The sequence below is a fragment of the Phodopus roborovskii genome, unplaced genomic scaffold (assembly GCF_943737965.1).
Source record: "Phodopus roborovskii unplaced genomic scaffold, PHOROB, whole genome shotgun sequence".
NCBI lineage: Eukaryota > Metazoa > Chordata > Mammalia > Rodentia > Cricetidae > Phodopus > Phodopus roborovskii.
In genome coordinates this window covers 376,136-392,747 of record NW_026126549.1, presented here as the reverse complement: position 1 = coordinate 392,747, position 16,612 = coordinate 376,136, and the positions used below count along the sequence as shown (strand labels likewise).

Sequence of the window (16,612 nt, the reverse complement as noted above, 5' to 3'; positions counted from 1 at the left end):
AAAAAACCAGGTGACACAATTACACAGAGGTTCAACTTTTCTTATTAGTTTTAAAGAAGAAAGTAAAACAAATTTTATGCTACTTGAGTTATTTGTAGTTATGAGAAGATTAATCACCAAAGTCAAAGAAATATGAGGAAAACACATACTAAACATGTGGGATAATGACAACCTAACCATGCTTAATGCCAACAGGAAAAGTGACAGCTGTTGGACACATGTACACATGCAGTAGCTTAAAACAAAAAAGGTAGTTGCATTTACACTTCTATATTTAAAAGCTAGAATTTAATTCTTAAGATACACAGGACTGCTTTAAATACTTAGCTGAATACAAAGCTATTCCTGCAGTGGGGACTTTCCTTAATTTCTTTCCCAGATTCCTGAAGCAACAAGTTGGGGATCATAGGTTTGAGGAAATTGAACTCACCAGTCCCAGAGCCTCCTCTCAGATATACCTCATACTGGTAGTTCTGGGACAGAGTCCCCTCGCCATTGACATCCACCAGGTGGCCAGGAAAGTGTCCATCAGGCACAGAGCAGCCAGCCAGCGAGGTCTCCCTGGCCCTCCTGTACAGTCTCACCCCCACAAACAGCAGCACAGACAAGAGGAAGAGCGAAGATACAGAAGCCAAGGCAATGACCAGGTACAGAGTGAGCTCATCCTCCTCCTCTTGAGCAGGGTCGCGCGCTACATCAGGCAGAGGCAGGTAGGACTGAGAGAAGCCATCCACCACCAGCACATGCAGAGTGACACTGGCAGACCTCTGAGGATCGCCATTGTCCTTGACCAGCAGCAGCAGCCTGTGCTTGGGAGCATCACGCTCACTCAGCAGCCTGGCAGTGCGCACCTCGCCATTGTGAGCCCACACATTGAACAGCCCAGGCTCCGTGGCTTTGAGCAGCTGGAATGATAGCCAGGAATTCTGGCCAGAGTCACGATCCACTGCCACCACCTTGGTGACCAGGTAGCCAGGCTCTGCTACCCTGGGCAGCAGCTCAGTGCAGGGCGCAGAGGCATTCTGCAGAGGGTAGAGCACGAAGGGTGCATTGTCATTGGCATCCAGCACGAGCACGTGCACCAGTGCCTGGCTGCTGAGCGCTGGTGAGCCTTGGTCTGTGGCGCCCACGTGGAACTCGAAGATCTGCAGGGTCTCATAGTCCAGAGCCCTGAGCGCGAACAGCTGCCCATTGTCTGCATTGATGGAGATGAGAGAGGAGAGGGCCAGCTGCGGGTCATGGGTGGGCAGCAGGGAGTAGGTGATACGGGCATTGGAGCCTGAGTCTGAATCTGTGGCGCTGATGGTGCCTATGTGCAGGGCAGGACTGTTGTTCTCCTGCACAAACAGGGTGTAGGAGGTTTCAGTAAAGGCAGGGGCATTGTCGTTGACATCGGACACCTGCACTGTTATGGTGTGCTGGGTTGTGAGTCTGGGTGTGCCCAGGTCAGTGACTGTGATGGTGATATTGTACTCAGCTCTGGTCTCTCTGTCCAGTGGACTCTCTGTCACCAGGCTGTAGAAATTCTTGAAAGTGGATTTTAGGATGAATGGCAGGGTTTCTGGAATAGAACAAACCACCTTTCCGTTCTCTCCAGAATCCCTGTCTCCAACTCTGAAGATGCTGATTATGGTCTCAGGAGCATTTTCTGGGACTGAGCTGGTCAATGAAGATATGGTCAGCTCTGGGGCATTGTCGTTCACATCCACCACCTCTATCAGCACAGCGCCCTTCCCAGAAAGCCCCCCTCCGTCTGTGGCCTCGATCTCCACATGGTAAGATTTAACTTTTTCAAAATCCAATCCCTTTCTCAGTCGTATTTCTCCCGTGACTTCGTTTATTGAGAAAGTTTGTTGAATTTCGTCTGAGGCTTGGAACAAACCATAGGAAACTCTTCCAAAGATGCCAGCATCTGCATCCTGGGCCAGGACAGTCAGGACTGGGGAGTCTGGGGGACTGCTCTCCAGGACCTGCACCTCATAGGGGGTGTTCACAAATTCAGGGGCATTGTCATTGATGTCCAGGATCAGGATTCGAACCATGGCTGTTCCTGACCTAGGTGGATCACCGCCATCCAGAGCTGTGAGGGTCAAGCTCAGCTCTGCCTGCTCCTCTCTGTCCAGGGCTCTGTCCTGCACCAATTCTGGGTATTTCTTGCCTCCACTGTTATTTCGAGTGACAACATGAAAATGAGAATTGGAGTTGACCGTGTAATGTTGAAGCCCATTGCTTCCCACATCCAAGTCTTGAGCTAATTTCAGTGGAAACCGTGAGCCTGGCTGGCTGTTTTCTGGTATTTTCAAGAGCATTTCTGTATCTGGGAATTCTGGTGAGTGGTCATTGATGTCCTGGATCAGCAATTCTCCTTGAAGAAATTGCACTGGCTTTTCCAGAGATACCTGGAAATGCAGCACACAGGGCTCCAAAGAAGCACACAACTCTTCCCGGTCTAGTTTCTCCCTCAGAAGCAGATCTCCTGTCTCAGGATCCAGCACCAATCTCTGCTTGTAATCATCACACACCACCCGTGCAGACCGGGCTGTCAGGTCCCCAGGTCTCAGGTCCAGGTCCTTGGCCAGATGGGCTACAAAGGAACCACTTTCTGTTTCCTCCAAGATAGAATATTGAGTTATTTTCTTACTGCAAACCTGAACCAAAACCAGCATAAAGGTAAAAGCCATGACTTGCCTGTTTGGGTGAATTCTCTCCAGCCTCTCCATGTTGGGGAAGTGTTTGCATCCAATCCTTTAGTGATCAACAAATGCTTTAAAACGCTGACTTCTGGTTTCTTCTTCGGAGGGATCTTCACAACGTTGCTCTTAATCTTACATCAATCCATTATATCTTTGTCCAAACCCCTTCATAACTTCGAACTGCTTGCAAAGCTTTGGGGATTGTCCTTTGTTCTGTATTGCTGCAAGATCCCTGGTATTTTAGTGCTTTTAAATCACAATCTTAGCCTGCAGCGCCACCCTGTGTCTTCTTGAGGAAATTGAAACAGTTCTAGTTTTAAGTCAAAATACCTTTTAATGTCAAAACACCAGTTTAATGTCCAAATTACTGCCACGTTTAAAATGTATACAGTTTTTTTCTCTTCCAACATTCTTCTTGCCCTGAACTGAATAATTGGTAAGGTTGTCCAGTACTGTGCATGACAGAAACCATGAATACAAACCAGAAGATTGCTAGTCTTGGAACACGTATGTTTAAGTTTTGAATAATGTGGTAAGCAAAACATTAAATCATATTTCTAAAAGTACTTTATTAAAGACCTTATAAAGCAGAGTTAACTGGTTAATACAGTTTGTGTGATTAGTGTAAATTATTATAGAGGGAATTACCTTTTGAAATATCCCAGTGCACAAATGCACGTGCAGAGATCTGATTCATTCATTAACTAACCACCTAAGTGCAACAGCTACAAAGTAAGTAGTGCACACTGCTGAGAGCAAACTAACATGTAAAACTGGCTAGTCTTCCAATTCTAAAGTACTTGAAGTAGTTTGATGCTATAAATTTTTGATGCAATCTAAAACAAATAGCAAATATTTCTGTATTAAAACAGAAAATAATATTTATGGATTTAACACATACAAATCATCCATATATTTTATTTCTAATTTAGAATATTTTCTTAAGTTTGTTTTTATTTTGTTATTTTTGGCTATTTAGGACTCCTTGTGTTTTTACATGAAAAATTTAAAGGTACTTAACAACTTCTGGGAAAAAAGCAAAATGGAATTCTGGTAAGAATTCCAGTAAACCATACACTAGAGTTTGAGGATAATCTTTACAATATAGAGTCTTCCAGTCCAATACACTTCCTCCTTTCATAGTTCTTCTGTAGTTTATGTCAATGTTGTCCACGTTCTGTATGAAATTCACCTACACACTTGTCTGCTCCCTTTTTAAGCATCTTGTTTCTTTATATTCCAACGGGCTTTTCTTCATTTCCAGTCTGTCTGATGCTAATGTGCAGAAATAGTTCATTTTAAGGTAATAATCTTGTGTACTACAAACTTTCTGCATTTGTGTATTGTTAGCATTTTTGTAGATTACTTAGGATGTGAGGCCATGTCATCTATAAGTACATAGATGTTTCCTTTTCTGATTATTTAATGTTCTAAAATATTTTCTGTACTGACTGAGACAATTGTCACTTTGTCCACAAGGCATATTCCAGTATTTTTTTTTTAAAATTGATCCAATATGTTCCTCAGTAAATCCTTTATGGATATGGAGTATACTCTCATTTGTTATTGGTGTTGGTTTGCCAGTATTTTGTTGAAGCTTTTCCAGTCGATACCAATAAGGCAATTGGGTCTAAAATATTCTCTTCTGTTGCTATATTTGCCAGGTTTTGTCACAGTTTACTACCATAAGTGAGTTTTTTCAGTAGTTGGTGATATGTTATTTAATATTACAACAGTAATGTTTGATATATGGTTTTATGAGGAGGGAATTGCCTTTGAAGGATCAAGTTAATTTCATGTTTCAAATGAGCCCAAACATAGCAACTGCTCATTCAGAACAGGAATTTTGGGTTGTATCTTACTATTTTACAGCATTATCAAATTTGCATATTTATTGCTTATATTGCTGCTTTGAGTTTTTCCGTGTGTGTGTGTGTGTGTGTGTGTGTGTGTGTGTGTGTGTGTGTGTTGCATTACTTTGTTTTGTTCTGAAACACGGTTTCTCTGTGTAGTCCTGTCTTCCTGGAACTCATGATGTAGACTAAGAAAGCATCTAGCTCACAAAGATTCATGTTCATCTGCTTCCCAATGTTAGGATCAAAGGTGTGCACCATCCTACTTGGCTCTGAGTTTTTCACTCATCAGTTGTGATATAAAAATATTTTCACAGGGTTTCATTCTAGCACCTCAAAGACACATGACAGCTAAGAAGAAGGTGACATTTTCTGAGGTGGTTGCTACACAGGGAAAAAGGAAAATCATGAGCCTCTGGGCAGGTTGTGTCTAACTACACACAACAATAGGAGTGAAATAGAACTTCTAGCCATGTGTGTCTAAATTGAGTCAACCCTCTTAATTAAGACTTGAATCTACTGAAGACCGAGTGCAAACTACCATGAGATGTCCAATCTCCTTTTAAAGACCATTAAAGCCAGGACAGTATGAAGGAACTTCCTAAAGAGGGTAAGAAGCTGATAAAACATCATCATTGAGGATGGAAAAATGACTACACAGTGTTCTTCTTTCCCCTTGGACACAGAGATTCAAACCACATGGAAAGACTGTAAGTGAAAAAGATCTGATTTGGTCAAATCAAAAAGTCAAAAGTAGGAAATGACAACTGTGAGGTAAGTACCAGTTGTTATGAAAATATGCCCAGTAGATTTTTTTTGTAAAGACAAGAACTACTAAAACATGTTGCATGACTCATGTTCTTAAATAGTAATTATCAGAACTTGATTAATAAATGAAATAATATAAAATGAAATGAGACTTGACATTTCTATGCTTTTGTGAAAATCAACTGTGGAAGGAAAGAGGATTTACATATAATGACCAAGAATCTGGATGACACCGCACTTGTAATCAACAGTCATGAATGACAGAAGAGCAGTAGAAAAAAATATTTTCATTCTTCAGTGTATGATTAACCAAACTATTGCTATGGACTAAAATTGGACAGTGGAATTTTCAAGAAAGTAGTTAAATTTCTGAATTGATGTGTTTATGTGAAAATGAGGGATAGTATATACTATATGAAATTATTTTTTTGAAGATGAATGACTGAATCCCTATTTTGAAATTTTCATTTAATTATGATGCTCTATATAGTAACCAGAGGTCAGTAGGAGCACCAATTAAAGATAACGGACTCTAAAAAGAGATTTCTGGGAGTTAATTGAATGGACAGAAAAATCTTGCATTTGATCTCTCTTCAACCCTAAAATCAAAGACATTAATAAGTTCAATTTGGAACTAAATTAGAGATTAATGTATTATTTTACAGTTCTCTGAGATTTTAGAGAAACTGGATCCATAGAGATTGGTGTTATTCTGACAAGATTAAATTATTGTTCCCTTTTCTGAATATGGTTTGCTCTTTTGAAATTTGATGTGCAAACAAGTTTGAGATAAATCTTTAAGTCCTCAGAAAATTCACTGATTTCCTAAATGTTGCAAGTTTATTTTCCAATGACTGCAAATAGAGTAGCGGTTTTGAATGACACATTTTGTTATACACTACAAGCTTAACCATAAGTAAAACAACAACAAATTTTTAAAAACACACACACACACACTTTCAGTTTATTTAGTGTCTACTGAAGTTATTTAGCAGTAAGAGGAGTCGATTTTTGTTTAATTTTGTTTCCTCTTCACTCATTGAAATATCAGTAATACCAACTTGCACATAAATGTTAGTAACCTTATTACTAGAGAACTGATTGTCAAAGTCATCTCTTTCGCTGATATCCAACTTGCAGTTTGTAAAATGCTCCAAAATGCAACATTAGTTAGTACTATACTTATATTACGTTCCCCAAGTTCTGCACTTAGTAAAATATCCATATTAAGAGGCCTTGGGAACTAGGCATTGTGGTACACCTGTGGTCCATACCTCAGGAGCAGAGGTGGAGGCCAGTCAAGGTTACACAGGGAGGACTGAATAAGAACCAACCTCAAAAGCTAAGTAATAGCAGTAGAAAGGGATTCAAATAAATTGATAATGATTTCTAAGTGGCTAGAAATAAAAACAACTTTGAACCAAGTCTAATTGTTTTTGCCTTCAAATTCAGTCCATGTTATCAGCTAGGGAAATTTCTGCCAACTTTGTCAACATTGTATAAATATAGTTTATCCACAAAAATTAATTCACTAATAGGATATGGTGCTGGGAATGCAGCTCAGTGATAGAAGACATACCTTGTATACCATGAACCCTAGGCTTTAGAAACACACACACATACACACACACACACACACACACACACACACACACCTACTGAAGTATCTCATCCTTTGTCTTCAAGCTGCAAATATAACCCTTCCCTCTTTAGTGTGACATCATATGCTATAGTGCCTCTCAAAAACATTTATCTTATATGAATTACATAATTTCCAAGAAATTGCAGCTATGGATGAAATATTGAAAATCTCATAAAATTTTTTGTACAAAGTATTTAGACTTAATGGATTTTTTTCTAATTATTCAGAATTCATGCTGCAATGCTCATTTACATAAAATGTTTTGTGCTGGAGAGCTTCCTGCAAGCACTTATGTGTGCTTATAACTATACAACTACACCTAGTAGAGATTAAAAGCATGTCAATCTTAAATTCTTAACAATTTTCAAGTTTTTATAAATTCAATTATTTTTCCTGTAGACAAAACACTCAAATACTAGATAGATATGTCTGGATGACAAAATATGAAAAGTGATATTTAAATAATTTAACCAAGAAAAAAATCGTTTGCTATGTGTAACTTTAAAAATAAATTCACTCAAAATAGTCATATTTGTGGCTTTGGTGGCTTCCCCATGTTTACTTTAGTTGTAGAAAATTCAAACTTCCCCAATGATACTATTTTTTTCTATTATAAATTCCTGTATTTGTACACTGTTTAATTACAATGTTGTAGGTAAAATACTGCTGTGGATTGACAGATTCCATCCCCAAATAATTCTACATTGCCACAGACTGAAATAGGAAGAAAGGAACCCGTTGATAGGACCCAATGGAAACACCCTATTTGTGACAAGTAAATACTAATAATAAAAGAGTAAACACTTAAAAGCCATTCATATGAATATTTTATGGAAAGGTTAACATGCCCTCATTTACAGCCTGCAAATATCATCCAAACAGATGCCTCACTAAATGTCCTCTCATTCAAAATGAAAGCACATTCGAGCACTTGCAATGGCTTAGGTCAAGCAACGTTATTTATGATGTATATTTAAAGCAATTTTGGCCTGTGTATAAGCAAATAAAATCTTGAAATACTAATTGCAGTTGTCACTAAAGATGATACATTACACACCACACTACTACGTTCATTTTTGAAGCATATAGAACTGTGACAGATGACTCTATTTTCTGCTCACATTTCATTAACTGCACACATGCTGTGTTGCCATTACAATGGAGTGTGGATGAGGAAAACACATACATGCACAATGGAGTTACTTTATTCAGGAATCGAAAAGAATGAAATTGCCATTTTGAGGGACATGGAACTGCAATCATTTAAGCAAAACAGTCACCCTCTAAAAGACAAGAAGTATGTGAGAGCACAATGGGAAAATGAGAGAATTAAAGAATGTGGTGAATATTGTCACGGATGGTGTGTGTATCTCTGAAAATGCCACAAAATGCTGTACATCCTGCAGTGAACACTGCAGAGGAAGTGGAAATCAACAGCAAAGTGGGTAGTGAACATAGCATCAATGACATGCAATTGAAGTGGGTGGTGTAGAAATCCACCCTGGTTACCACTGCAGAGGAAGAAATGAGTTTCTAAGAACACTATTTGAATGTCCAGAGAAACAAAGCAAAGATACCCCCAAATTAGTGAAAGAAAAAAATGCATTAAGGTTGTATTGGTGAAACAGAAAGCACAGCTCCCACCAATACATCATTAACAAACAATGGATAATATCAACATAGGAATAAGTTGACTCAAGGAAAGATGATTGAATGTAAAATGAAAATATTAATACCCAAGCAAATAATTCTGATTCAGCTATAGAAACCTTGCTCTACTGGAAACTGAAATTCAACTAGGGTTCTGGAAACAGACTACTGGGAATAATGGGGTTTAGGGATTTGAAATCTGTAGTCGCGGAGTCTCCAGTCAAACACACTTCATATTGGTAACTCTGGGACAGAGTCCCCATTCCGCTGACATCCACCAGGTGGCTAGGAAAGTGGCCCTCAGGCATAGAGCACCTACCCAGTGAAGTCTCCCTGGCCCTCCTGTACAGCTTCACCCCCACAAACAGCAGCACAGAAAAGAGGAAGAGCGAAGACACAGAAGCCAAGGCAATGACCAGATAGAGTGTGAGCAAGTCATTTTGGTGCTCAGGGTCGCGCACCACCTCAGGCAGAGGCAGGTAGGGCTGAGAGAAGCCATCCACCACCAGCACATGCAGAGTGACACTGGCAGACCTCTGAGGATCACCATTGTCCTTGACCAGGAGCAGCAGCCTGTGCTTCAGCGCATCACGCTCACTCAGCAGCCTGGCAGTGCGCACCTCGCCATTGTGAGCCCACACATTGAACAGCCCTGGCTCCGTGGCCTTGAGCAGCTGGAAAGACAGCCAGGCATTCTGGCCAGAGTCGCGGTCCACTGCCACCACCTTGGTGACCAGGTAGCCTGGCTCTGCCGCCCTGGGCAGCAGCTCAGTGCAGGGCGCAGAGGCATTCTGCAGAGGGTAGAGCACAAAGGGCGCATTGTCATTGGCATCCAGCACGAGCACACGCACAAGCACCTGGCTCCTGAGCTCTGGTGAGCCTTGGTCTGTGGCGCCCACGTGGAACTCGAAGGTCTGAAGAGCCTCATAGTCCAGCGCCCTGAGCGCGAACAGCTGCCCATTGTCTGCATTGATGGAGATGAGAGAGGAGAGGTCCAGCTGCGGGTCATGGGTGGGCAGCAGCGAGTAGGTGATATGGGCATTGGAGCCTGAGTCTGAATCTGTGGCGCTGATGTTGCCTATGTGCAGGGCAGGGCTGTTGTTCTCCTGGACAAACAGGGTGTAGGAGGTTTCAGTGAAGGCAGGGGCGTTGTCGTTGACATCGGACACCTGCACTGTTATGGTGTGCTGGGTTGTGAGCCTGGGTGTGCCCAGGTCAGTGACTGTAATGGTGATGTTGTACTCAGCTCTACTCTCTCTGTCCAGTGGCCCCTCTGTGATTAATGTGTAATAGTTCTTGAAAGTGGGTTTTAAGAGGAATGGGAGATCATTCTGAATAGAACACACCATCCTTCCATTGTCCCCAGAATCTGGGTCAGAAACACGGAAAACAGCAACTACTGCCTCAGGAGCATTTTCTGGGACTGAAGTAGTGAGCGAAGATATGGTGAGTTTAGGGGCATTGTCATTCACATCCAACACCTGTATAGTTACACTGCATTTTCCTGAAAGGCCTCCACTGTCTGTTGCAACGATTTCCATGTTATAATACTGAGTTTCCTCAAAATCCAATGCCCTTTTAAGACGAATTTCTCCTGTGACCTCATCTACTACAAATGGTTGAGAAGCTCCACCATCTTGAAACAGAGAGTAGGCTACATTCCCATGTATCCCAGCATCTAAATCCCTGGCAGAGACTGTCAAAAGTAAGGCACCAAGGGGGCTGTTCTCGGGGACCTGTACCTCATAGAGCAACTGTACGAACTGGGGAGCGTTATCATTGATGTCCACAACTTCAATGCGAACTGTGGTTGTCCCCGACCTGGGTGGAGTCCCTCCATCCACAGCAGTGAGGGTTAAAGTGAGCTCAGGCTGCTCCTCCCTGTCCAGAGCTCTGTCCAGCACCAGCTCTGGGTATTTCCTGCCATCAGCGCGACTGTGAGTGACCACATGGAAATGGAGGTTGGGGCTGACTGTGTAGTTCTGAACAGCATTTCTTCCTATGTCAGAGTCCTGAGCTGCCTTCAGAGGAAACACAGTCCCTGGCTGAGCACTTTCTTGAATTTTTAGGAGTATTTCCCTGTGGGGGAACTCAGGAGAATGGTCATTTATGTCTGTGAGCTGCAGGTCAGTTTGGAAGAACTGCACAGGGTTTTCCAGTATGACCTGGAAGTGCAGCACACAGGGTTCTGTCACCCCACACAGCTCCTCGCGATCTGGTTTTTCCTTCAGAACCAAATTCCTGGTCTCTGAATCCAGCCCCAAGAGCTCTTTGTTCCCACTGTGATGGATTGTAGCACCTCTAGATGCCAGCTCCCCCACCCTGAGCCCCAGATCTTTTTCCAGGTTAGCCACCAAGTAGCCAGTCTCTGTTTCTTCTGGCACAGAATATCTAATTGCCTCAGAGCCAGACTGCCACAAAAGCAACAATATAGTAAGGAAAACTACTTGCCTTTTCTCTGGTGTTTTTGCTAGAACTGTCTCCATTGTTCAGATGCAGGTCAGATAGTGCTGCTGCTTCTAGTCAGTTTTAATCCACACAGATAAGGTTTGGTGAAATATCCTCGAATTAAATAATACTGATTTGCTTACAGGAGTCCATTGTCCTGGATCTTATATAAATGCCCCCTTCTTTCAGGAATCAGTCAGCATTCTGATTCCCGGGAAAGACTTCCTGCTCATCCTTGGAGCCCCTTAGTTTTACAACTTGTTAGTCTGCAGCGCCACCGTGCGTACTATTCTAGTGTTGCACATAGCATTGTCCATTTCATTCTCAGTTCCAGCAATACTATGTTTAAATACACTTTATGATACAGAATGTGAGGGGTCAGTGGGGAACGTGGGGAAATGGGAGGGAGAGGGGACTGCAATTGACATGCAAAATAAGATTGTTTCTAATTTAAATAAAAGTTTATAATAAAGAAAAGGAAAAAAAAAAGGATATAGAACTATCCTCCATTGCATGTTCCGATCTTAGCAACCAGAAGTTCTGACACATGCTGATTTAATTTTCAGTGAACATAACCTCCTAAATTATCAAAATGGCATATTGATCAAAAGAAGTTTTGAATATACAAATTGAAGTCAATGGATGTTTAAATATTCCCAAATTACTTTTCATTGAATGTTACATACATATAAAAAGGAGCACTATTCTTAATGGTTCAGAACAACAAAGGGTCACCAAGTTAATATAGTCAAATAAACAGAATCTAGATGATGATATGGCTTGTGCCTAAAGAAATAATGTTCCTCTGACATTTGTTAGTTACTACTCGCATCCTGGGCACTTCACTTCCATTCCCATTGGATATTCTGCCTTTCTTGGAAGTTTTATAAAGTAGTTACAGTAGAGTATCTATCTGTTGTGAGATGTTCTTCGCTGTCATTTTCTTTGGTAAGCTGATCTTGACATGGTCTTTTCATTGTTTTGTACATTCCTTCATATGCTCATGTGGTTATTTGCTTGCATATAGTCCGGAAAAGCAATATTGGGGGCTTCCAGGTATAAGTTTTATTTGTGGTTTGTTTGGTTGGTGGGTTTGTTTTTGTTTTTGAGACAGGATTTCTCTACATAGTCCTGGCTTTCCTGGAACTCACTATATAGGCTAGGCTGAACTTGAACTCAGAAAAACTGCCTGCCTCTACCTTCCAAGTGCTGGGATTGAAGGCATGTGTCAACACTTTGAATTTTGAATGTTACTCCTATGAACATTCTTTCTTAATCCAATGTATAACATATGCATATATCATATGTATCGGAGCTGTTTGTTGTCGTCAAAGTGTGAAAAATAGATTTAACCTTGACAAACACTATGAAGTAGTTTTCAAAGGTAGTTGTGCTGAGCTGCACCTGGTGGCTCACCCCTGTAGTTCCTTCTCTAGGAAGATGCACAAAAGGGTGTCACTCAAGCTCAAGGCCAGAGTGGGATATAGTGAGTCACTGTCTCAACATTTCTTTAAAAGCTGGGGATAGAGATGCAGCTCAATAATAGAATGCTTTCCTAGTGCATTCAGTGAACTGGGATCCATTCTCAGCAATGTGGAAAAATAATTCCAGCAATGCATGGTAATTCCAGTTGCTCCACAATCTTGTCAACATTTGATGCTGTCTTTCCAGTTTTAACCACTCTAGTGAGTATGGATGTCACAGTGTACATTTAAGTTGCATTTCCTTGGTGATTAATGAAATGATGCAAACTATCACAAGTTTATTGACTGTTCAGATGCTTTCTTAACATGTTTTATGCATGTTTTTATCTGATGCAAATGGATTGTTAGTCTGCATAAGAATTTTTATTCTTAGTATAATCCCATTTTACATATGCATATTGCAAGTAATTTTCCCATGCTATGCCTTCTATTTTAACCTTCTTACGGTGTCTTTGAAAAACAAAGGTTAGTAATTTTAACTTAACCTGATCTGTCAATATTTTCCATTTCTGTGTAACACTTTTCTCCTATTTAAATATTTCCATACTCAAGGTAATAGGAAGTCTTGTGTGTTTTGAATGATTGTTTTATTTTTCACATTTAAGGGTATACTCAGTGTAAACTCAGTCAAGTGCATAAGGTTAGGGTCCATATTTTCCCAAATGCCTTTGCATTCTGAACTGAAAAGATGATAATTCTTGGTCATCACATTTATAAGTTAGATGATCCTGAATCAGCTCAAAGGTTCCATTTGTCTTTGAATATCAAATAGTAATATGCTCTTTTACTTATCACAAGTCTATAACAAGTTTTATTGTCTTCAGGCTAAGTTTTCCTCTGAAAAGATGAGTTTTAAGGAATTTTAAATCCACAGAAAATAATAACTAAAGACACAGAGAATCTCCACAGCTGGGCACAACGTCCTTCCCTGTCATCCCCTCCAGAGTGGTACTTGAGCTTCAATATTAACACATATTTTCCCAAGTCCATCATTTTAATTCGGATTCGCTCTATGTACTCTACATCATATGGATTGGGATTAATTCTTCATGACATGCATCCATTTTAGAGTATCATAAAGTAGTTTCCCTGACTCCAAATCTTCTAAAATAGTTATTTAATTCTCCTTTCCCCTTTTGAAATCTCTGGAAATCATTTATCTCTGTTTGTTTGTGTGTTTGTTTGTTGTTTGTTTGAGACAGGGTTTTTCCGTGTATCCCAGAACTTACTCTGCAGACCAGGCTGTCCTGAAACTCAGAGATCCATCTGCCTCTGCTACTGAGTACTGGTATTAAAGGGGTGTGCCACCACCACCTGCTTCATTTGTCTTTCTTGCTGTCTGCATGCTTTGGACTTTTAAAAATGTCACATATTAAGAGTTTTAAAGCTTTTCTCCTATGTGTTTAAGGTTCCTCAATGCCTATTCATGAACTCATAGCTCATTTTATTTGGTATGGAATAATGTTCTGTTTTGTAATTGCATCAGACTTTCTCAGTTTTGCTACTGAGGATCTTGGTCACTGCCAGGTTTTGCCAAGTGATGTAAAAGTTTGCAACAAGCACCCTATCCCAGCTTTTTGTGGACTCAAGATTTAGGCTAATTTGACAAATACAGAGAGAGAGAGAGAGAGAGAGAGAGAGAGAGAGAGAGAGAGAGAGAGAGAGATTCCTGGGTAACATAGTAAGAATATCTAGTTTTGCAAGAAGCTGCCAAACTATCTTCTAAAATGGCAATGCCATTTTCATTCCATGACCCATGAATAAGAGTCCTTGATACTTCTTGTCCTCCTCAGCTGTTGGTGGTGTCAGTGTCTTGGAGTATAGCTGTTCTGTCTTGTGGCTGTATAGTGATGTCTCGTTATTTAAATTTGCATTTGTATAATGACATCAAAATGGAGTTTCTTCCCCTGTGCTTATATATTTGCCATCTCTGAGTCTTGTTTGGTAAGTATTAGGATCTTTGGGGAAAAAATTTCCATGATTTGTCAATGGTGACTCTTGAAAGTCTTTGCATATTTTGAACAGCTGCCTTTTACCAAACATATCTGCTGGCAGCATTTTCTCTTGGTCTATGACTTGTTTCTGTTTGTTTGTTTATTTTAGCCTCATTTTTAAAATTTTCTTTGCAGAATCTTTTGCAGAGCAGAAAATTTTAATTTGAATAAAATCTGCATTATCGATTATTTCTCCCATGAATCACACTACTGTTATAATATAGTGTGTTCAGTTTTACTGTTGGATTAAGATTGCTTTATTATTTTCTCTTTGTATATAAATACAAAGCATATAGTCAACCCATCAAATTCACAAAGAATATTGAAGTATTTGCTTAAGACTTTACAATTTCTATGGATTGTGTGAGAGATAAAAAAACATTTCAACCACAGAGTTTTTCTATTTTACTTAAATCTTTATGTTTTTCTCAATAATGTTTGATATTCCTGCTTTACAACTCTCCAACTAGATTTGTTCCTAAGTATTTCTATATTTGGAAACCTTCTTAAATGCTTTACTTTTTTTTTTTTTTTTTTTTTTTTTTTTTTACTTTTTCTTCATTTAAAAAGATTTCGTCCATGTTGTTGACTTTGCATCTGCCAACTTCCCTGACTTCTCTTATCACTTCTGATTGCAGCCTCTTCATGGTTTTATTATATAATTGCATCATTTAAACATACAATTTTATTCCTTCTGTTGTGGCTTTTATTTCTTTTCTGCCTTAATCCTCTGGTTGAGTTTGGTCATATAATCCTGGTAATAGCCAGGGTGGGCATCTTCGTCTCATTTTTTGATTGTCGTCAGCAGAAAATTTTCAATAATCTACTTCTAGTAATATTTACTCTATAAGTATTAGTCTAGTTCTTCTCAGATAGGGCCCAACTATGCAGCCCTGCCCTGTAATGAAACTCCCTATATAGGCCAGGTTGATCTCGAACTCACAGAGATTCACCTGCCTCTGTGTGGTGATATAATGTTTATGATTAATGCTTAAAAGTCATGTCTTAGCTTTACTGATGCTCCGTTAAAAGAAATACATCATCTTCATGTGATTGATTACTTTAATATTTTTCCTGTACTGGGCCTTGTGTTGAGCAAATTTCTTGTGATATGTTCAAGTGGACTTTGCTTCTTGCAGACCCTGATGAAGTTTCTCTGGAGACCCCAAACATTCAAAGACTCAGCAGTGGTAGAAACTGTCAGTCATTATCTCTTCAGACATTGTTTAGCCCTTTCCTACACCTGTAGTAGAATATTCACTTTGTCTCCTTCTGTGGCACTGACCACGCCCATTGGGGGTGGAGCCAGGGGCAGAAGTGACCTGTGGAAGGAGGTCTGAGGAGGAGCTAGGAATACTCTTGCTGGTGGGTTGCAGAGAGGAGAGCATTGAGTGGAACTTGCTGGTGTTCATCTGTCTAGGTTGTAAGTTATTTCTCCCTGAATAAACATCTATTCCGCCTATTTGTTTATCCTGATCCTTATTTAACCGCAATATACACCCCAAATCTCTCTTACCCCCTCCCACTCCTGCCAAAGCCCTTCTTCCTAGCAGATCTCCACCTCACTCTCAGGTCTTCTGTGTGTGGCTCACTGAAGCTCATGGTTACTAATTTCTTTTTTAAAAACTGAATAATAACCAAAAGCTACATTTCAAGAAGAACTTAAGGACACAATTCCTATTCCGAGATTAATTATCGAAGGAGATTATATCAAAGCAGTGATTTAACCGTTTTATTTTTAAAATGGGATGGGAAATTACACATTTAATCTTTAATTTTTGTAAAATAAGAATCCAAAGCATTAATGGTAGCATTGGAACCAAGGGAACAGAGCCGTAAGCATGCATAATGCTCAACAACAAAAAGTGTCACAGCCCTTGTGTACATTCAAATACACTTTACATTTTATGGCTTGGCTGTTCAGGGCATGTAGCCCAGTAGTGAACCCGACATAATGCTACTTTCCATTCGTGCAGGCAACAAAAGTAATTTTAAACAATCAACCTTCGAAACAAACAAACAAACAAAAAATTAAATGGAAAAGGCATGTGCCACAAATGCAACTTTTTTTGAGAGCAAT

The 16,612-nt window shown here is 40.0% G+C and overlaps 4 protein-coding genes and 1 long non-coding RNA gene across 8 annotated transcripts in view; 1 reads left to right on the top strand and 4 right to left on the bottom strand.

The window, feature by feature from the left end:
- LOC127234094 (protocadherin beta-2) overlaps nucleotides 1-16,612 on the bottom strand; it is a 124,524-nt gene that overhangs the window by 60,095 nt on the left and 47,817 nt on the right. The window lies entirely within an intron of this gene.
- LOC127234104 (uncharacterized) overlaps nucleotides 1-16,612 on the top strand; it is a 128,028-nt gene that overhangs the window by 70,860 nt on the left and 40,556 nt on the right. The window lies entirely within an intron of this gene.
- Nucleotides 1-16,612, bottom strand: part of LOC127234099 (protocadherin beta-6-like) — a 58,484-nt gene that overhangs the window by 11,529 nt on the left and 30,343 nt on the right.
- Nucleotides 1-16,612, bottom strand: part of LOC127234093 (protocadherin beta-4) — a 98,703-nt gene that overhangs the window by 79,104 nt on the left and 2,987 nt on the right. For all 4 annotated transcript variants that reach the window (XM_051200821.1, XM_051200822.1, XM_051200824.1 and 1 more), the window contains exon 2: nucleotides 9,227-9,775. In XM_051200821.1, coding sequence (XP_051056778.1) covers nucleotides 9,227-9,775 — 549 coding nt within the window. The remainder of the gene's footprint in view (nucleotides 1-9,226; nucleotides 9,776-16,612) is intronic.
- On the bottom strand, nucleotides 314-2,850 carry LOC127234096 (protocadherin beta-4). Its single transcript, XM_051200827.1, has one exon. It carries the CDS (start codon nucleotides 2,718-2,720, stop codon nucleotides 324-326), a length of 2,397 nt encoding a protein of 798 aa, XP_051056784.1. The 5' UTR covers nucleotides 2,721-2,850; the 3' UTR covers nucleotides 314-323.

What these genes read in the sequence shown, in the direction of transcription:
- LOC127234096 (XM_051200827.1), bottom strand. Translation starts at nt 2,720, where the DNA reads ATGGAGAGGCTGGAGAGAATTCACCCAAACAGGCAAGTCATGGCTTTT.